The 21,732-nt window shown below is 45.5% G+C and overlaps 1 protein-coding gene across 1 annotated transcript; it reads left to right on the plus strand.

Moving 5' to 3' along the window:
• The first annotated feature begins 1,090 nt into the window (after window positions 1-1,090).
• On the plus strand, window positions 1,091-21,484 carry SINHCAF (SIN3-HDAC complex associated factor). The gene is made up of 6 exons (XM_028745859.2): window positions 1,091-1,251; window positions 13,274-13,421; window positions 13,836-13,935; window positions 14,722-14,848; window positions 16,999-17,149; window positions 18,530-21,484. The coding sequence occupies exons 2-6, from the start codon at window positions 13,294-13,296 to the stop codon at window positions 18,690-18,692; spliced, it is 669 nt and encodes a 222-aa protein (XP_028601692.1). The 5' UTR covers window positions 1,091-1,251; window positions 13,274-13,293; the 3' UTR covers window positions 18,693-21,484.
• The last annotated feature ends 248 nt before the right edge of the window (window positions 21,485-21,732 follow it).

Here is a 21,732-nt window from a genome sequence, read left to right on the forward strand (position 1 = left end):
ATCAACTGAGTTGTTAAAGGAAATGCACACTTTAGAAGCACAAGTGATAATAAAGCATCAACCATCTCAGTTTATTTGGTACGACTTCAGCTCTAGATAGTTTTGGTAGAATTTGAAGTCTGTATGCAACGCTTTTGATGGCCAGACTGGGCAGGTAGTTCTTTGTGCCCCAAGGGGCTTTTAAACTCCTGTTTGGCAAACGTGTTTCACAAATGTACCTGCTGCAGAACAGGTGAAGCGACTGTATGATGCTAGTAGACAGAAGACTTGAAATAGCTAGCTAGCTAGATCTTTAACACATTTAGAAATGGTTTCTCCTTGATATTAAAATTAAGAGGCCGTGAATCAGGACTGGGTGACCGATGTCACAGACTGGCAGCTATTAATTAGATATCCAAAGTCTGTGCTCCAACACTACTTGCCTACATGCACAATTATGTATTTTATTACATTTGCATCCTGCCTTTCCTCCAAGGAGCTCTAGGTGACACATGGTCTGCCCATTGTCCCCTATGCAGTAGGCTGGTCCGAGGGATTGACTTGTCCCAAGGTCAGCCAGTGAGCTTCACTGGCTGAGCCGGAATCCCAGGTCCCAACACTTCAGCCGCCACGCCACACCTAAGTGAGAAGGCTGGGAGCTTGTGACTGTTATGAAACTAAGGCAAAATGGACCTCATCATTGACTGAAGGGGAGGCTACAGGAGAATCACACTTGCTCAGTGATGGCCGGTGTGTATCCGGGAGGAAATCCTACACAGGAAGCGTTGGTGCGCTCATATTCCAAACCAAACCTTGAAGCCTCGCATCTGTGCATGAAGGGTAGAAAATGGGCTGAGAAAGGGAAGCGAGCTCATTCATTCATTGCCCTACAAGAAGATGAGCAACTGCAGCAAGAGACGTTCCTTCCTTAGCTTCTCTTAGAATCTCCCTCCCGCAAATCTAGCCCCGCGTGCGTGCAACGTCACTTCTGGCGTCACAATGACGGGGACCTCCCCCGTGCTTTTCCTTCCCATGCTTTTCGCTAAGGCCCTTTTCTCCCTTAAAAGGACAATGGTACGCGCATGCAAAAGAGCTCGATTGAGGAGTACGGAGTCGTGGGAACCGCGCATGCGCACACCGCCTGGAAGTTAAGCCAATGACTCCAGAGCTTGCATCTCTCCAGACGCAGGAGCGAGACAACGAGACCGCGCAGAGGAGGAGGGGGGAGGAAGATCGCTCCGCACAACCCAGCACGCTATTGATTCGTTGGAGGTAAATCCTTTTAAATGTTCGTCGTTTCCAGTTGGGAAATATAGATTTAAAATAGTAGCCGTACATCTGAAACATGGGGAGCGGGGTCGGACAAGTTTTGTGCTCTTTATTTGTGCGTTTTAAATTTTTTAATTAACCTGCCTTTCTGCAAGCAAACTAGTTATCAAGAGGATGTCGTATATACATGTAAGGGGGGTGTTTGTAGGTGAGACGGTGTGTAGCTGGCGTTATTCTCTGGAATGCTTTGCAATTTGGAGATGTATCCTGTGGCGGAAGAAACGGGGGCAGCGGAACGCTGCTTGTATTGTTGTAGGTCGAGCATGTGGCGGAGTGGCGACTCCAGCTCCCCATGAAGGAAAACAGTTGTAGGATGAGTTTCTCTATCTGTTCCACTACCCCTCCCAATTGATTCCGGTTTGTTCGACCCCATCGTCAAGAGAATTTGGAAATCGCTGGGTGTTTTAATGCAGTTAATGCTTTGGACCGTGGTCGGGCCCCGGAGCGGGGAGTTCCCAGTTTAAAAAAGTTGTTTGTTCGCTCCTCTCTCGTAACAGAAAGGAAGCGAGGTGATTGCTGCAATCCCGGCTACCCTTCACAGTGGAATGAAAGTTAATGGGTTTCTACTTCCGAGTAAATAACATGTGGGATTTGGGGCAGCAATTTGCTGTGCACGGCGTGTTGGCGGCGGTCAGATTTGTGTTGTCCGTTACAGCTATGGACGCGGGACCGGCGACAATGGGAAGCAAAAGGGAGGGGGAGGGGGAATAAGGTTTGCAACAAATCCCTCGAGGTCGGCTAAACCGGCTTAGGATTCGAGGCGAGGTTTGGAATGTTGGCGACGCGGGCGTTCCATTTCCGAACGTTCCCCGGGGTCCGTGTTCCTTTCTGCGAGTGATACACCTGTAGATCGATTCCGCGAGGGGAAAGTTGCACCGCGTTGCATGGCAAGCGGGTAACAGCCATGGCGGTGTCGGGGTATGTTTCCTCGGAGGATTGGGAAGACAGCAGGACAGAGGCGGGGTGGGTTACCCTTGGGGTGGTTTGCCCATGCCTTTTAGAGGTGACTCCAGTTTCAGCCGCAACTGAGTTGCTTGAAACGAAGGGATCTTTTGTTTTTGTGCAATCTGTCATGACACGTGCTCCAAGCTACGCAAGTCGTTTAAAATTGCAATCCTAAAGCTACTTACCAGGGGGTAATCCTTATTGAACAAAACTGGACTTCCTTCTGAGTTGACATGGTTAGGATTGTGGTGTTAATCGCGGGTTTTTTTAATATAAAAAAATTAAAAAGCTGTTTATCAGACTACCATGTCATTAACCATCTGAGTTGGGTGGGTGGTAATGCGGACTGGAAAGGGGGGGGTGTATCCTGCCACTTTCAAAGCAGACACGGTTAAAAGTACTGTATACAACTTTGATCGGAACTTTTATTTTTTAAGAGTCGCCTCGCTGCACATCCGCCCCTCCCCGCCCGCGCCGCCGTGCAATACGAGTCTTGTTTTCCTTTAAAGTCGACCTGGAACCTTTCCTCCCTTTCCCGCGCGTCTCATAAGTGTAATCTTTTGTTTTCGAATTCCACTCCGCGGAAGCAAACAGCCCCGGCTACTATCTTGTTTGCCGCATGTAGGCAAAACAAAGGGCTTATATTATAGAGCATGTGGCTGCTGGGCTTTGCAAACGGCGCGGCGCGCGAGAGGCGGGGCGGGGGGGGGAGGCGGCGGCAGCAGCGCTGCTTTCTATCCCTTCGACACATAAACACGCACGAACCGTGTTGCATCCGAAATCGGAGCAGAGAAATACGCACGAGGTCGCAGCTGCTTCTTGAGGACTTTAAAAAATAATTTCAGATACTGCGTGCGCCCCCAGTGCAAGGTACCAAGCCGCGTGCAGGGAAGAGGCGGCGGCGGAGGCGTGTTTAGGTGGCTCAGAGGCAGGAAGCGCCTTCGAAGGACTGAGCGGAGTGTTGGAGCAAACACACGCTCTAGTTGCTGCCTGTCCCGGGCTGTAATGTCGCTCGGTCATTAATTAACTGGGAAAGTGAGAGAGCTGGAAGGAATAGATGTCACGTTTGCCTTATTGGTACACGCTTTTGTGCATCTGTGCGGGGTTAGAGCGCGCTTCGCTCTCCCCTCGTGGCGCGTGTTTATGGGAGGTCTCGCCGATCCCGCTTTGAAGTCGGAACTGTTGCCATGTTTGAATTACGTCAGGGCAAAGCCATGAGGAGGAACCAGTTCCTACCATCGCGGGCAGATCGCGCGCTCACACCCACCCGATGTGCACGCAGGAGCTTAGCGGGGCGCCGGTGGGGGGCGGGCGGCATTAGTGAGCAGGAAGTGCTGCTGGTCGCGGCGGCGATGGGATGGAGGGGGCGGGTGGGAACCTTTAGCGTCTCTTTTGTTCTGCGAGAATGCGGAGGAGTAAAACTTTCCCTGGTTACTTAACGAGGGTCCATTCCTTTGCTTTCCATCTCCCACCGTTTGTGTGTGTGCGCGCAGACACACACAAATTTGGTGAGAGCGCCAGCGCAACCTGCTGTTTCTCATTATAGTTTTAATAAAAAAGCGTTCGAAACTCAAGTCACTTCGCCTGGGATGCCACTTTCCCTCTTTCTGCGTGGGAGGCGTGCTCGTGGGAGGGTGGAAAGGTGGGCAGGCTGTGCTCTCGCGCATTATATATATATATCTATATAGTGTGTGTGTGGAAAATCCGTGCCAGTAGCTATGATGACCCCGATCTCTCGCTCGCTCTCTTCCAGCCCCCCCCCCTTGCGCAGAGACTACCACTAGTAGCACTCGGAGATTAGGCGGCCTCTGGAGGGGGGAATGTTATGACGCTTCCTTCCATGGCAGCCCCTTACTGCAAAGCTAGCCGAAAGCGGAACAGGAAATGTGGACAGCTTTTGATTGCCTTTTATTTGGTGTGTGTGTGTGTGTGTGTGTGTGTGTGTGTGTGTGTAAGTGTAATGATTTGCAACGCCTATGCATGAGTGAGTCCCTTCTCCCACCTCCCTCCATTGTTGGCTTCTTTTAACCATCAGATCCTACCAGTAAACAACAACAGTATCCTCTCTCTTGTCCAGTTGCACGTTTGGGAGAGACCTCATGGCAGTGGCTGAGCTTGGCAGGTAGATTGGCACATTCTCCTCTTACATAAGTGTAGCTGTGAGTGTTGCTGCTTCGTCTTTGCTGCTTCTAGGGAGTGTGTATACACATTTTGTTCCCGGGTAAGCAGAGTTCCTTGCACCTGTGGCTAAGAGAGACCTCAGAGCTTGGTGTCTCTGATCATTACGGCCTGTTTTGAAAAGTAGGTCGTCCTTGGCTGAGGTGGGTGTGGGTGGGTGGTCTTTCCTGGAGGCAGGGCTTGCCTCTCCACGGTGAGTGGCGTGGTGATCTTCTTTTGCACAGGGTTTCGTTTAAAAATGGCTTAAATGCTTGGAAACGCTTTCCTACTTTAATCACTTTATATATGCACGCACACATCTTTCAGTGTATGGACGGAGACAGTTGAGGGTCTTTTAAAACATGATGCTCAAAGTCCCTTTGTATTTTCCCACCTCTTTTGGTGTTCATTTATAATGTGTAGAGGGGTCTTTAAGAAGCTCTCCTCTAGTTTTCTCCCTGGCACAGAGAGGAGCATTCACATGTGACTTTCTATACTACAACAGAAACTCAAAGGTCATATTGAGTGTTGTGTGGAAAAAGTACTGGAACAGGTTACTTCTGGGTTTCGGCGTTCACACATGTGCAGAAGCGCTAAATCGTGCTTTGCACATGCGCAGACACGGCGCTGTGGGTTGTGAACGTGCCTCCCGCACGGATCACGTTCGCAACCTGAGCATCCACTGTATTTATTCATACAGTGTGTAGCTAAAACTATGGAACTCCTGAAGGGGGTAGTGATTCTCACCAACTTGGATGGCTTTAAAGTAGGATTGGGCAAGTTCATGGGGGATAAGGCGATGCTGTCAGAGGCAGTAGGCCTCTCGATACCAGTTGCTGGGATATTTGCAGATAGGCAAGATGCTCTTGCACTCAGATTCTGCTTGAGGGTTTCTTACAGGCATCTTGTTGGCTACTGTGAACAGGATGCAGGGCTATGTGGTCCAATAGGCTCTTCTAAGTTTGGGATTAAGGCTCTTTGAGCTCACTGGAGTTTCATCGCAAGTAAACACGTACAGAATTGGGCTCTATGTATGCCCTCATCTCCAAGTACTAGGAACGGTGTTTGCTTAGGTTCATCCCATTTATTATCTTTGGATTGCATCCAACAAAGTTGTCCCATTAGTGCAAGGACTTCCACCAGTGTGGTGGGACTTCCTTGCCCAGCACGCTCCCAGAATCTGCTCTGGAGGGTGTGTGGGGAGGCACCACTGAGAGGGAGAAGAAGCCCCATTAGGCAGACAGAAGACCTTGCTCCAGGAGGACAGTGTCATCGGATGCAATCCTTTCCGTTCTCTAGCATCAGAAATTAAATTGTCAGTATCTCAGCAGAGGCACCTGGCTTGCTTTGCATTTATGTTACTCCATGGAGATAAAGTGTGGGCAACCGGCACCTAATTTCAACAGCCTTCTGCAGGCAAGCAGTTCGGACCTCTGGCAAGAGCAATCTGTCTCCTGATGGCCCACCAGGGAAGGAGGGAAGAGAAGGGGGCACTGGAAAGAGAGAGAGAGAGAAACGAGTGGACCCACCTATTTTTTCCACTTTTGTCCCTTTGAGCTCCTGCCCCACCCCTCACAGATTACTCCCAAAGGAATGCAGGAGAAAAGTGGCCCACCCTGTGTTTTATAGGCCACACCAATACATTGCAAGGAAGTATTGCTTAAGCAATCACAGATAATCATTCTACACCCATTTAAACTTCATTGAATAAGCGAGAGAGAGGCGGTTATCTTTAACAAACTGTGTGAGTCCAGAGTTTTAAGAAATTGTTCTTGCTACTAATAGCATTACCTAGCCGTGCAGTCCATGCTTAATTCCCACAGGATCAACCTTGTGAAGTAACTTGCTGTTGATTGAAAGGCTGAGAGAGAGAGAGAGGCTTTCCTGTGACCACCCAGGGAGTTTTCGATAATGAAGCTTGGTAATCTGTTGATCTTTCGCAACTGAAAGAGCAAACTTGGGCCAGTGAAGAACCTGGTGAGAGTTTTAGCAGCACATGGGTTTCTTGATCTGCAATGGCGCATTCTCTCCTTGGGATGCTCCTTTTAAAGCAGGGCTAGTCTGATTTGATATATATATATTTTTTACTACAATCCCATTGATCCACCTTGGAGGTCTCTTGAAGTGAAAACACGGCTGTGTTGCATGGTCCTGAGTGTGCACTCTTGAGGAAGGATGTAAGCGTCTTGCTGGATCAGCCCATGATCCACCTAGTGGCAGAGTATGTGCAGGGCCCCATATTTGATCCCTGGTATCTCCCATCTGTAAGGGACACAGGTGGCGATGTGGATTAAACCACAGAGCCTAGGACTTGCCGATCAGAAGGTCGGTGGTTTGAATCCCCATGACGGAGTGAACTCCCGTTGCTTGGTCCTTGCTCCTGCCAACCTAACAGTTCGAAAGCACGTCAAAGTGCAAGTAGATAAATAGGTACTGCTCTGGCGGGAAGGTAAACAGCGTTTCTGTGTGCTGCTCTGGTTCGGCAGAAGCGGCTTAGTCATGCTGGCCACATGACCCGGAAGCTGTACGCCGGCTCCCTCGGCCAATAAAGCAAGATGAGCGCCACAACCCCAGAGTCGGCCATGACTGGACCTAATGGTCAGGGGTCCCTTTATCTTTACCCTTTATCTCCCATCTGTAATGGTCTGGGAAGGCCTCTTGTCTGAAATCCTAGAAAGCTTTTGCCGGTTGGTGTGAACTCTTAAGCAGCAAACCCACAGCATAGGATCAGAATCCTGCTGAAATAGAAGTGACTTATCTTAGTCCTAGAATAGGAAGCCTTCTATATATTACAGGATTTTACCCCACCCACTAGTATGCTGACATTGCTAATTTGTTTGAGGGATGGGGAGGGGGGAAATACAGTAATAGTCATTGATGGAATTGGGAGAATCACAATCCCGTATTGAGATGGACTGTGTGTGTTTAAGAAGCATTGCTTAACATAGTTTTACAAGTATTGCATAGAGAGCATTTAGATTTGCATCAGGCATAGTAAAATACTGTTTTCTTGGACAGTCAGTGAATTGGATTGCATGTATCCAACCCAGATGGTCATGGGGATGGAGCAATTCCCCTGTCGAGAAAGGTTGCAGCATCTGAGACTTTGTAGTTTAAAGAAAAGCAAAGAAAAATTATGGATAGAGAAGCCAAATGAATTATACATTCTTGTATAATGTACATTATGCAAGAAATAGCAGGGTGCAATTTAACTAGGAATTCCTGCAAATACCTTCCTTTGTGCTATTTGGACAGAAGTAAAACAAAACAAAAAACCCTGACATTCTGCTATTACAAGTCTACTAATCTATGCAAAAATAGTCAGAACTGGAAAAAGGACAAAACACCTGTAAAGAAATAGCTAAAGAAAGTATGTGACGCTACTTAACTGAATTATCAAAGATGAGAAATGATTAACTTCCAAGAAGATAAGTTTACAAAAAGATGGGTCTTACACTTCTGGAACAAACTTAATTTGTGATAATACTACAATTACTACTTTTTAAAAACAGGTAGGAAATACTGGTTTAAAAGAATATATAAGTCTGTACAGATGCATATCTTTTGTAAACTTCCTTCTGTTGGAAGATAACGAAGTAAATAATTTCCGTGCCTGGAGCCAAGGAATTCTCTGTCAAAGGGGAGGTTTGTACTGTGGCTTGAAAATCAGTAAAAGGTTGGTGGGAGGGAAGGAAATTCCTGAGCCGAAGGTTGTCTATGATATTAGCTGCAAGGGCTCTGCTCCTTTTATCCACTTGCAGATCTTACGTCCAGCGGTTTGGGGCTGTGCTCCAGTTTTGAGGGAGAAATGGGAATAAAAGTGCAGGTAGATAAATGACCGGCAGCTCTATGTCCTGCCTAGTATGATTTGAAGTTTGGTGGAGATTGGCCTTGCATAGTGTAGGCTTAAGTTAAAAATAGTCATGTGCCAAAGGAAGAAGGGCCATCGCTTGCCAGTGGGAAGCAGCAGGTTCTGTTTCTGTGGCCTCCAGTTGTGGTTCAGTTTGTTCATTGTTACCCTTCGTTCTCAAAAGAAAGGCTCCAGGTGTTTCCACACATGGGTGTTTTTCTCCCAGGCAAACTGTATCAAAGCTTATCATCTCCCAAGGTTGCATTGCAGAAGGTTTTTGGCAGATGAATTGGCCTTGTGAGAAAGCAGATTGTCAGAAGGGGGTGGTATATAAGGCTCTTTCATGTAAGCATGACTCTTGCAGACTTGAAAGCAATAGTAAGTTTTGGAATTGCCCCTAAACGGCTGGATCTGGATTCTGAAATGAGCACCAGCATTCAACCCAAATTCCTAGTTATGGTTTGTTTTTGTTGCCTGCAGATCACTTTGAAATCTAAACTTGGCATTACTCATGTGTGTGCGATCATAAAAAAATAGAATGGCATTACTCATGTGTGTGCGATCATAAAAAAATAGAATGGCCCACGACTGGGCTGTTATGAATGAGAGAAGGATTATAAAGCACTTTGGGAAACTAAACATTCCACCGTAAAACCACCATAGAAACCAAATATTTCTTTTACTACCTTTTCTGTTTTGAAGTCCATTGGCTTTTAGTCGCAATGCTTAATAGCTTCCCAAGATGATCCACCCTTACTTTCCAGAGATAAATGGCCTTAATGTACATCGGCATATTTGTTGCTTGTCCTTTGTGGTACACACAGGTGTGTGGGGGAAATCATAGAATTGTGGAGTTGGAAGGGTCCCAGGGGTCATCTAGTCCAACCCCCTGCAGTGCAGGAATCTCAGCTAAAGCATCCCTGACAGATGACCATCCAACCTCTGCTTAAAAACCTCCCAGGAAGGAGAGTCCACCACCTCTTGTTTCAGGCTGAAAGGAGCTTGAGAATCTGTTCTGACCATTTGCATGGTCACTCTGCCAAAATAGCTGCGTCTCTGCAAAAGGTTGTAGGGTGATTCCAGGCACTGGGGAGCTTAAGAAGCTTGCCTTGCACTGAGACAAATGCTTAGCCCATCCAGTTCAGTATTTTCTACACTGACTGGCAGCAGTTCTCCGGGATTTTGGACAGTAGTCTTTCCCAGCCCTTTGTGAAGATGCTACAGGCTGATTTTGGGTCTGTCTGCAGGCAGAGCCTGTGCTTCAACTACAACCCTTCTCCATAACTGGGTGGACAAGAGAGTTTAAGGATTTTGGAAGTAATTGTTTTGTCAAGAAACCGCAGAAAAGTACTGGTGGCTGCAGAGATCACTCTGGGACTCCCATTTGCCCTCTAGGAGTCCTGATATTAAAAGGTATGAGTTAAATTTCCTTGCAAAAGTGTGCCCAGAGTTCAGTAGAGCAACACTCAGTAGAAGTCTTAGCAACTGAGGCATGGTATCTTAAATCAATTTCAGCCTTCAGTATTAGCTGTCAATTTAAAGTGCAATGTCTTCAAGTGCTGGTACGACTTTTTCTTTTGCCTTTTAAACTCCTGTAAAATGCTGTGTACATTGATGCCTCTGTTTTATTAATAAGAACAGTAGCAACAGAGATTAGTAGAAAACAAGTGATGTGCTGTATTTTCCTCTGCATTTTGCGCCGCCCCCCCCCAATTTCTAACACTTGCACTCTTAAGTGTGTTTGTTTTGTTCTGTACAGCTGGATACTTGTAGCTTCCTCTTGTCTGAAGCAGCACAGGGCATCAAACTTGGTTTGAGATCCCTTTCTGAGTGAAAGGGCTGATTTCTTTTGTAAGAAGCTAATAAGGTTTTTTAAAAATGATTTTAACATTTGAAACTTACACTCCTATTTCTTGCTCTGCTCCAACCTGTTCTGTCTAGCCCAGCTCCTATGCAACAGAGCAAGCTCATGGCTGCCTACACCCCAAAGAATCCCGGGAACTATAGTTTACCTGTCACAGGGCTGCAGTTCCCAGGCAATCTTGCATGTAAACTGGTTCCAAGCTGTTAAAAGTAAAGGTAAAGGTACCCTTGCCCCTTACGGGCCAGTCTTGACAGACTCTAGGGTTGTGCGCCCATCTCACTCTAGAGGCCGGGAGCCAGCGCTGTCCGCAGACACTTCCGGGTTACGTGGCCAGCGTGACGAAGATACTCTGGCGAGCCAGTGCCGCACACGGAAACGCCGTTTACCTTCCCGCTAGTAAGCGGTCCCTATTTATCTACTTGCACCCGGGGGTGCTTTCGAACTGCTAGGTTGGCAGGGGCTTTATATACTTGAACTTGGCCCAGTAGCAAGTCGGCAAGCGGGCAGACCTCTGAGTAAAGGGCTTGCATGCTGACAGGGTCTCACTCCTGGCAGCGAATGTGCCGCAGCATTCTGCTGTATCTGCAGCTTCCGGTTCCTAAATACGCTTAGTTGGAAACAAGTCCTCCTGACTTCAGTGGGACTTGCTTCTTGATCAAAGCATGCTTGGAATTGCTGCCACGGGGCAGCAGCTGTGCAGATTCACTGTGGACAGCAGCACCTGATTCAGCTCCCAGTCTTTGCCAAATCATCCCCTCCAAAAACAAAGCGAAGAGGGTAGGTATAAAAGGAAGTGGGGACTTTTCCCCCAGCCCAGATGGCTGCTTTGCCTCCTTAACAAATTGGGAGTGGATGGAACCAGAGGTAAACATGAGCTGACCAAGAAATGCGAATGTTGGTTTTTGCACAGAAGGCTGGTTTCTTCGCTCTCCTGTGTTCCTCTCTATCCTCCTCCTCCCAGATAAGCAAGAGGCATATCAAGAGTTCAGGGTCACCTCGCAGCTGGGCAGAAACACTGGAAAGGGGGAGGTAAAGCAGGGCTGCCAAGGGCTGTGACTTGGGAGGGGGTGTGGGATGGGGAGCGCTACAAGGGCCAGGCAGAGACCTGGACCCCATTCAGCCCCTGGGCCTGAAATTCCACATCTCTGATAGAGCTGGCCATAAATTCCAGGAGGAGTCAGCCATCACATAGGGCTTAATTGCATGCAAGGAGGGGGAGTCCGGACTCCAGAGGGAAGGGAGGATAAGAGGCCCCTTGCAAGTGTTCAGGGTGGACTTGTACCCCTCCCTAGTAGCCTGCTGAGTGGGGAAGAAGTGTGAAAGAGAGAATGGGGCTCCAGGAGAGGAAATGGGGTGGCACCACCCACCACTGGCTTTGCCCCTGCCCTAACAGTTGACATGCAACACTCTTGGCACAAAAGGGATTCTTTGCCAGTGGAGTAGTTGCTGATGAAAGCGAGATAGCTCCTTGGAAGAAAAGGGGGTATATAAATTAAAGAAAGAAAGAAAGAAAGAAAGAAAGAAAGAAAGAAAGAAAGAAAGAAAGAAAGGCCACACCCACAGGCTGCTTTCTGGTTTAGATTCTGGTGTGAACTGCAGACTCATTCCTGGCCAGATGAAAACCCAGCCTTGTGAAACTGGATGGAAGCTTTTCTTACAGGTGCACAAAGATTAGACCTGTCAACAACAGAAAGCCTTGCCAACTTTGTCCTTGGCATCTGTGCCTCTTCCTCAGTGCCCCCCACCCTCTTGCCAGTCCTCTCTGTGACCAGGCCCAGTCCTTGGATGAGATGCTATAGCTTAGTCGTGAGGCACATTCCTTGCATGTTCAAGGCACGAGAGGCGATGGCTGGGCTTCCCAGCTGATGGAACTGTGAGGTCAGCGTCCCTTCAGTTGTGATGGTACATGTTAAGGAATGTGCCTCTGGCAAATAACTGGGCTTCTGTATTCTTATTTAATATTGCACTTCTGTGAAATCTGCCGTGCAGCAGCAAGGAGGATGATACTGCCCAACATGTTTGGTGGGAGATATGTAGCGTCTAAGAGGTTGGATTTACTGTTTGCGACAGAAAAGGGGGGGGGAGGTAGTAGAGCCTGAAAAGACTTATTGTTTTATATTTATTTTATTGAGTCATTTTTATACTGTTTCCCACTTCAGTCTCGAGGCAGTGCACAAAAATTAAAGACCCATGTAAGCACCAGCCAAGGCCAGGGGATATAAAAGTATGGTTTGGATACAGTCCTGATCTTCAGAGGCCCCAAAGGGTCGTCAGTGATGGGCACTTGTGCAGGTCCTGAGGGAAGTACAGTGGTACCTCGGGTTAAGTACTTAATTCGTTCCGGAGGTCCGTTCTTAACCTGAAACTATTCTTAACCTGAAGCACCACTTTAGCTAATGGGGCCTCCTGCTGCTGCCGCGCCACCAGAGCCCGATTTCTGTTCTCATCCTGAAGCAAAGTTCTTAACCCAAGGTACTATTTCTGGGTTAGCGGAGTATGTAACCTGAAGCGTATGGAACCCGAGGTACCACTGTATACCTGTTTGGGGCCATCCTGTAGCACAATAGCAATAATAGCACGGAAATGTAGTTTTTGGTTTTTTTTCCTTAACAAAACAGGAACGCTATTGGTGGGCATAGATTCCCAATTTGATTGGTTTTCTTTTGAGTGGTGTATGCCTGTTTTCTCCCTTCCACATTTGAAGCCAACGAATCTACCTGAAATAACTTTTGAGACAAACTTGGTGACTTAGAATGCACCTTTTTACGGGGCAACTTCCCCCTTTTTTCCCTGCATTAACCGCAGCCGCTTGGGTCACCTTGTTACATGCCTGGCTGAATTCCCTGTGGTGTCCTCTGCGTTGAACGAGGGGGCGACACAAACGCACGCGCTGCTGGCGATCGAGAGAAACGGAAATGTGTCTGAGACACCTGTCCTTATGGGAAATGGTGTGGGACAGGGATCATGAATAATGGATCATCTCCCACTGGGCATTTCTGACTGCGATGCGGTGTCGGTTTGCAGAGTTGTACATGGCAGATGCGGGGGGTAGAGACCACAGCTGCCTTCTAAATGTTGCTTACTCTTGTTCCTTTTTGAAACTTGATCACCTCCTTTCTTTTCCTTCCCAACCTCCCTCATCCCAACAGGCTAAAGAAGGGAAGAGAAGATGTTTGGCTTTCACAAACCGAAGATGTACCGGAGTTTAGAAGGTTGCTGCATTTGCAGAGCAAAGTCTTCCAGTTCTCGCTTCACTGACAGCAAGCGTTATGAAAAGGACTTCCAGAACTGCTTTGGGTAAGAGTTGCTGCCATTCCCGTACTGTGTTGGGTTTTCTGAGCCGAAGGCTGTTACAAAATTCTGTGAAGCCTGAAAACCAAAGGTGTACCATGTTGTGTCTCTGTTGATCTCCTTCTAGTACAGGGGTAAGCAACCTTTTTCAGCAGGGGGCCGGTCCACTGTCCCTCAGACCTTGTGGGGGGCCAGACTATTTTTTTTTGGGGGGGGGGAGGAATGAACCAGTTCCTATGCCCCACAAATAAGCCAGAGATGCATTTTAAATAAAAGGACACATTCCACTCATGTAAAAACACGCTGATTCCCCGACCATCTGCGAAGGCGATTGGGCTGGATCCGGCCCCCGGGCCTTAGTTTGCCTCCCCATGTTCCGGTTTAACCAAGCAATTGAACTATTTTGTGTTCTTCTCACAGTTTGCACGAGGCCCGATCAGGAGATATTTGCAACGCTTGTGTGCTTCTGGTGAAAAGATGGAAAAAACTGCCAGCAGGATCAAAAAAGAACTGGAATCATGTGAGTTTTCCATCTCTCATCCTGTATCATGGTAGGAGTAGCCAGCCTGGTGCCCTCAAAATCTTGCTGGACTAGACCTTCCATGATCACTGATCACGATGGCTTGGCTTGGTGGAAGTTGTTGTCCTGAGCGTTTCCTTCTTAATAGCCATTGTGTGTACAACATGTGTAGAACAGCTGGTATTATGGTTCTGCCATTGCCTGCCTTAATGGATATTATGACTCATAAGGCATTAATATATTCGATAAATAGGACTGGGAGGGAGAGTTGCATAAGCCACAACAGGCCCAGATACAGTTGGACCACAACTCCTCTGATCCCCAGTGAGCTTAGCCACCGATCAGGAATTGATGGGAGTTGTAGTCCAGCAACATCTGAAGGGCACCAGGTTGAAGGACACTGGTTAGCTATTCCATCTGACTAGAGGTATGCTGCACATTAGGTGTAGGAGCGGATAGATAAGAAGCAAGGGGCAGAAGCATCATCTCCTAGTGCATCAGAGCAATTCAAAGGCGGGTGCTGATTTCTGGGTTGCAATTTAGTCAAATTTTGCTCCATTTGTAAAATGTATACAGTTCAGAACATCCACCTTTACTTGGCACTGAACCTGAAAGGTCTTGGGTGCTGAGCCTGAGCAATGTAAAGCAAACTCTTGCATGCAAATCAGCACACAGCTGCTTTCCCCATTAAAAAAGGTTTTGCAGTTTTTACACCATTTCTTATTGCTACAATTCATCAGATGAGAGTCGATGAAACAAACTTTTTTTCTTGCTGTCCTTTTCCAGGTGGTGGATGCAAGAGCTGGACCGAGTCTTAAGACGACATTGAAGCCAAAGAAGATGAAAACCCTTTCTGGCAGCAGGATGAAGAGCAATCAGATAAGCAAGCTGCAGAAAGAGTTGAAGAGACACAGTATGTTAATCCTATCTGCTTTTTCCATTAATGGGCTTGATTTGGTGCAGCGGGCCTTGACTCTGAATGGCTGTACTATATATCATAGGAGAGGGCCTTTGGTGTATAGAGGCAGTATGAAATTCAAAAAATCTACCATGCTGGCTACCCTGGAATACTCCCTCCTAAATCTCTCTAAGAGGCTGGCTTTAAATCTTGCTAGTTTCACAGCACTACAGTATTTTTTTACAGTATGTGTCTTGCTTATTCTTGGACCTGAGCAAAGGAACATTACTGGAGGACTTTGAAAGTATCGTTTCTGCAGTTCCAGTGGCTTAGTTGCAGCGTAAAATTGGAAATTCAGTCAAGCTGAAAATCCCTCCCAAACCTGGCTGAATTTGAGACCTCAGGGATAGACACACATATATATATATATATATATATATATATATATATATATATATATATAATTTCAAACCATTTTTATCATAAATGACTCCCATTTGGCTTGTCACTATCTCCCACCCTTTGTGTATGTACACAATCTTATCCCAAAGGAATAATTCATACTGCAGTTGTTTTGGGGATGGAAATGGGATGATACCACCCTTAGCAATCCAGAGAAGAGCAAGATAAGACATTATTTTAAAAAATAGCAGCAACATCTTTACTTATTTAAGTTATTTATATACCATTTAATTACCAAAGTTTCTAAGTCAGCCTGGTGCACTCAAGATGTTTTGGACACCAGCTTAGCAAAGGTTGTTCTAGTCAGTATACATAAAAATTAAAAGCATACAATGCATAAGATCAGTTAAAATTAATAATCAGACACATTTTAAAATCCCTGCTGAACTGGAAAAGTCTTTGTCAAACCTCTGACATTCAACAGGAAGTGGGCAGGAGCCGTTTAATCTCAGCCAGGAGGGAGTTCCACCAAATTGCCCTCAAAGTACTGAATGCAGGCCTCCTGGTGGATATGAGCCATGTGTCTTTAGTCAATGGGGACCACTGGCAGGGATTCCCCCTAAGATCTCAGTGATCCAGGCAGGTCTATAAGAGACCAGGAGGTCCTGAACCCAAGTATCCTGAACCCAAGTTAAGGGCATTATAAATAATAATAAAAAACCCTGAATTTGAACAGCCAACCTTTTGTGGGCAGGTGTTAAGTGCTGGCAGTAGTCTGTCTAGCAGCAGCATTTTGCACCAGCCAGAGCTTCGAGGCCATGCCCAAGGGTAGCCCTACATAGAACTCGTTGCTGTAATCAAGTCCCAAGTTACGTTTGGCCAGCTGTCCTTGTCTGAGAGTGCTAGTAGTTAGTGCACTAGCTGTTGCTGGTAAAAAGCACTCTTAGCCACCGAAGTGACAAGGGTGGATCCAGGAGCTTCCTCACCCACAATAGGTAAATGGCACGTTCCAAACTTCCAGAAGTATTATCAAATGGTTCTCTGCAAGATTTGGGGTAATAAGTACATGGGGGATTAAATACTAACAACCCTGAAGAGAACCTAGGAGAAGTGTAAGCATAACTCAGGGGCGGAAAACCTTTTCTGACTGCTGGGCCAGATCTTTCTCACTCCGACCCCTAATGGGGTACATTTTCAGAGATTCAAAGAGCAGCACAGGGCTGTTTGCAAAGGGGGGGCATGCGTTCAAACAGCTCTATGCGGCTCTTTGAACCTTGCTGCAGGAAGGGGAAGTGGTTTCCATTGAAATGGCTGTTAAAATGGAGGGGAAGATGTCAGTGGAAGCCACTTCCCCCTTCCAAAGCATGATGTGCCCTCTCTGTCTTGTTCAAACAAAAGGAGACTCAGGAGCTCAACTTTACACTCCCAGTTGTTTCTTTGAAGCCATGTCAGTACCTGCTGCCCATCTGAGGTCACATATTGTGTCATGGGCCAGGTGGATGGGTGTGGTTTGGGGAAAACAGCCTTGTGAGCCAAATTGGGACCCCTAGTGGGCCACATGTGGCCTGTAAGCAAAAGTTTCCCCACCCCGGACACTGATAGTAGGTGGACACTTGGGTAGTCTCAGTAGTCTGTGGAAATGTGCTGTACATTTTCTTCATCATATGGACCAGAAACTTGGAGATTTTGAAAGTTGATATTCTAAAGAAATAAAAGACGTATGCAAAACTAGTTAAATACACTGTTTTCCCTCTTCCTTACAGACTCTGATGCCCACAGCACTACTTCAAGTGCCTCTCCAGCCCAGTCTCCCTGCTATAGCAATCAGTCTGATGACGGCTCAGACACTGAGATGACCGCTGGCTCCAGCCGCCCTCATGTCTTCTCCTTCTTAGATCCCATTTACTGGAAAAGGTAAAAAGGAAGCCTGAAACAGAATCAGCACACTCCTTTAATTCATGGTAGAAATCTGTACTATTTCCGAAGCACAACTAGCGACTGTAGAGCTACACAAACATGACTCTTTATAAAAACTTTTTAAAACAATGCTTACAGCAAGACCCTGCTTGAAGGCGGCTCACAGTCTTAGTTTTTAGACAAAGGGGAAAGTAGACAGCGGGAGGAAAACACAGGAAGAGGCAGAGGTTAAAAATGCACATAATTGCAATAAATGTAATCTTAATTACAAGGCTCTTTTGCTTCCGTTCGGTTTAGCAATTAGGGAGCACTTGCAGACAGCTGATGACTCAACATGGTGTTTAGGGATGTAAATAAAGTAACTGGATAGCATGCAGAGCATGAAGTGGGTCACAAGGCATCTTGTTGTTCTCTTGAAAGCAAAGCCAGAGTCCTGGGGCTGCCCCCCCCCATTAATCCTCTCTTAGAGGGAAATGATGGATGCCGTGACAGTAGCCAGCAGTTGTATTGATCTCCAAGTATCCCTCTTGCTTTAGGATTAGCTAGTTGCTGCATATATGGTGTAGGCTTGTATTGCCTAGCAAAGATATGTATAACAATCTGCGATCTAGAAGTCTGGGAGTGCACCATTGATTTATGGCTTTTGCTGCTGCAGGGTGTGGTGATAGCCATTAACTTGGATGGCTTTGAAGGGGATTTAGACAGATTCGCCAAGGGCAAGGCTATTCGTGGCTATCAGGCATGCTTGCTAGCTGGAGTCTTCTTGCTCACAAGCAAGTGTATTATACCACTTGGAAGTAAGCAACAGAAAAAGGCAACTGAAATGATCAAAGAGGTGGAGAAAGTCCCCTGTGGAAAAAGGCTACCGCATTTGGGACTTTGTAGTTTAGAGAGAAAGTGAATACGAGCTGACATGGTAGATACTTATAAAATTAAGCATGGCACAGAGAAAGTGGATACAGAGAAGTTTTTCTCCCTCTTGTGTAACACTGAAACTTGTTGACATCCATTGAATCTTTATTGGAAGATACAGGACTGAGAATAGAATGTACTTCTTCATGCAGTGCATATGGAACTCGCTTCCACTGGAGGCAGTGATGGTCAGCTGTGAAACCTTTCATTGTTCAGACAAGAATTTTAGGAGTAACATTTTTTTCTGATTTTCTGGTTAAACTGCTTTGATCCTTTGTAATCTCATTGAACACTGCTTAGATTTAATGCTGCTTTACCTTGCTGTGATGGTTTCATTCTAATCTGTTAGCTGATTTTAATTATTATTACTTGTATTTTTGTATGCCACATCAAGTCCCATCTTTTGTCAAAATTAAGACATGTATGAAATGAAATCCAAATTTATCTTCTTCTTTTCTCTTGAAGGCAAAAAATTTGCTGTGGAATTATTTACACAGGCCGCTTTGGAGAAGTTGTTATAGATGCTCACCTCTTCAAACCCTGCTGTAGCAACAAGAAGTCCACAACTGAGAAGCCGGAGCCACAAGGTCCCCAGTCTCCAACCATCTCCAACCAGGAAGAGTGGTGACTTCCACAGCAGTTGGTGTAAAAAAGAACCTCTTTTTCTCTCTGGAAAGGCTTGAAAGTGACTTTCTCTTCACTTTAGAAGCCTGCTATGCTGCCAAAAGACTCCCCCCCCCCCCCCCCCCGCGTGACCTTCAACGGTTTGAGGATTCCATTTTATACTGCTTCAGCTCCACTAATTCAGAAACCTGTTCATATCTCTCCCCCCACCCCCAAATGACTGTAAATAATATTTAAAAGGCTCTAAAATCCATAATTGAGCTGAATGCTGCTGCAAGTCATCTTGGTTCAGCCTCTTTCCCCACACAACTCTTCTTCAGATGAAAGGCCATAAAAGAGAATTAAAATATGTAGTGTGTTTTTCTGAAAGAGAAGTAGTGCTCACATTTTGGCATGTTAAAACTTTTAGCCAGTAACCTTTTCTCCCTGTGAGGAAAATACTTATTACTCTTAGGCATGGACCTGGGTTTGCTGAAGTTTGTACAAGACTTCCCTGCTCTGTATATGTTGTAAAGGTGGGGAGCTCTTAATTTTTACTACTGATGCTTTAACAGGGATAAAAAGTTTTGCCTGTCCTGAACCCCGAGGCCAAGGGCTCATCTTTCTGGCCTAGTAAAAGTTTGTATGTGAAGGGACTGAGCATGCAGTCAGTCTTTGGCAAACAATAAAGTTTTGAGACTGGCCCATTCATTACCTTGGTACTGGACCAAGTTAACTTTTCTCTCCCCCCTGCCTGTTCCATTGTGCAGTCCATGTATGATTTATGCATTAATATTACAGACAACGTTCAGGGAGATGAGGGGCTCCTTCATGGTATTGAAGGGACACCCTTTACAAATGTTGGCCAGTTGTGTAGGGCTGTGATGATAACACAGTATGTATACTAAGTCCTTGTTTTCAGTACCTTGGTATGGGACCAATTAAGTGTATATTATAATTTGTGATTGCTCTCTTTACCTGTCTAGTTCCCCACCTTGATAAGGACTGAGTAAAAATCTGTCAAAAACTAGTAAATTGCAACTGGGAATAGCAGTCAGTTTGTGCCTGGCAAGGTAAGAGGAGGTTTTATAATCCCAATCCAACAGCAGAATGCAAACAATGCGGTAATCACTCTTCATTTTATACAAATTTAATTATTATTAATAATAATAATTTTGAAGGCCAGTCACAAAAGCAAGCCCATTCTAGCACAAGCTCAGGTTTAAGATTCCTCTTCTGTGTTTCTGCGCTGTTTGATTAGCTTGGTTACGCACTCAAGGAAGGAAAATTGCAATAACAAACCTACCCACATCCTTATTATAAAGTATTATCTAAAGAGAGAGAGTTCTAGGTATGCACGGCATTTGTTGGCAAATAAGAGAAAGCGTTTTTATTTCAGATATATACTCTGTGTGCGTAAATTACTGTGACTTCTCTTTTTTAAAACAACCACAACCGCCTAGTATTGTCTAGTTAGAGCTATTTCCCAAGTTCACGACACTAAATGTGTATAATAGCCTTCATGTATGAAGAACCGTCACAGGCTGTAGTCAGTGTCAGTCTTTGTCTATGATCTACTGGTCCCGGCTGCAAGTCCTTCCTGTTACCCCTCCTTCTCTCCTAATCTCCCAGAAGTGCCTTCAGTCCTTGTTCCTACTCCTCTTGTCCCCAGCCTTCAACACAGAACTGCACAGTTAATTCCCCCCCATTGCCTGCTTGTCCCCTATTTTGGATTTGCTTCTTCCTAAATGCTGCCCCTCTTCAGTATTTCATGTGACAAACTTCCCTGAAGAGGTGGTGAGCTAATTCTGCCCTACCACCTATGGACAGGCAGGCCTCTCCTAGAACTCCCATGTTTCCCCCCATGCTTTCTCAGTCTGTACTGTGAGAGGGGAAAAGGGTTTCTTAAGCGTTGTCACTGTAGTGTATTAGCCGTAGGACAAGGCACTTGGCTGAATTCAGTTTTCCCCTGAAATCTCAGCCAGCATAAGAACTAGAATATTGTTTGTTTTGTTTTAAGATGAGATTCCCAAGATTCTGATAAAATACGCCAATTGACCAAGGAAAGAGTTCTATCAGCTTTGGCAAATAATGGCTTCCGCTGTAAGTATGCTGCTGTATTTAGCTCATACGGATTTCTCCATTTATTTGAATAGCATGAGAATTTCGACTTGTTTTGTGCAGTGCACTACTACAAACATAACTTTGTCCTTTTATACTTTTTATTAAACAAAAAAATCCTAAGCTGATGCATTAGGAAAACAAAATCTGAGCTATTGTCTTCCTACCTTGTTTTTAGGGTTCCCTTAATTGTGTCCCCCCCCCATTTGTAAATAGGAGAAATATTCTAAAGGGAGGATAAGATAGGTCTTTATTTGTAACTGACTAGCTACTTGGCAGTTTTGCTGGGTTGGTAATCTCTGAAGGATTCATGTGGGAGTCCTAGATATTTTTTCCCTCATCAATTTACACGTTTAAGGTTTTATTTTGTTGTTCGTTTCTGGGTTGTTGTTTTTAGTAAGCGTCAATGGTTCTGTGCATTTACAGCTACAGTATGAAACAATGTACTATGATATGGATCATCTCGTCTACTTCTGTATTTATTTATTTATTACTACAACAGCAGACTGCTTTTCCCTCAGCCTCCTTACTCCTCCTTCCTATGTAGTAATGCAATATGAATTGTATGTAGTTATGCACTTTGTATTAATGTAGTAGAAATCTATGGAACCTGTTTTTATACTTTTTATATTGTTCATACACTTGTAATCCAAACTTTTTTTTTACACTAGGGTAATTAATAAAAAATAGACTTTATTTAGAAAAATAAGTATTTTTCTTCCTGACTTAAAAAACACACACTTTGATTTATTGATTTCACCATTAAAGTGGGTGGGAATTGCAGGAGAATAGGGGCTGTATAGATTCAGGGGCAGATCAAATGCTAATGCTGTTTTAAGAAGTTGTTCATTTTCAAGGATGGATGGAATAAGGAAGAACATCCCGATTCTTCATTGGTAGCCATGGGAAGTTAAGAGAGAACTTACTATGTAACATCATAAACC

The sequence above is a fragment of the Podarcis muralis genome, chromosome 10, assembly GCF_964188315.1.
Source record: "Podarcis muralis chromosome 10, rPodMur119.hap1.1, whole genome shotgun sequence".
NCBI lineage: Eukaryota > Metazoa > Chordata > Lepidosauria > Squamata > Lacertidae > Podarcis > Podarcis muralis.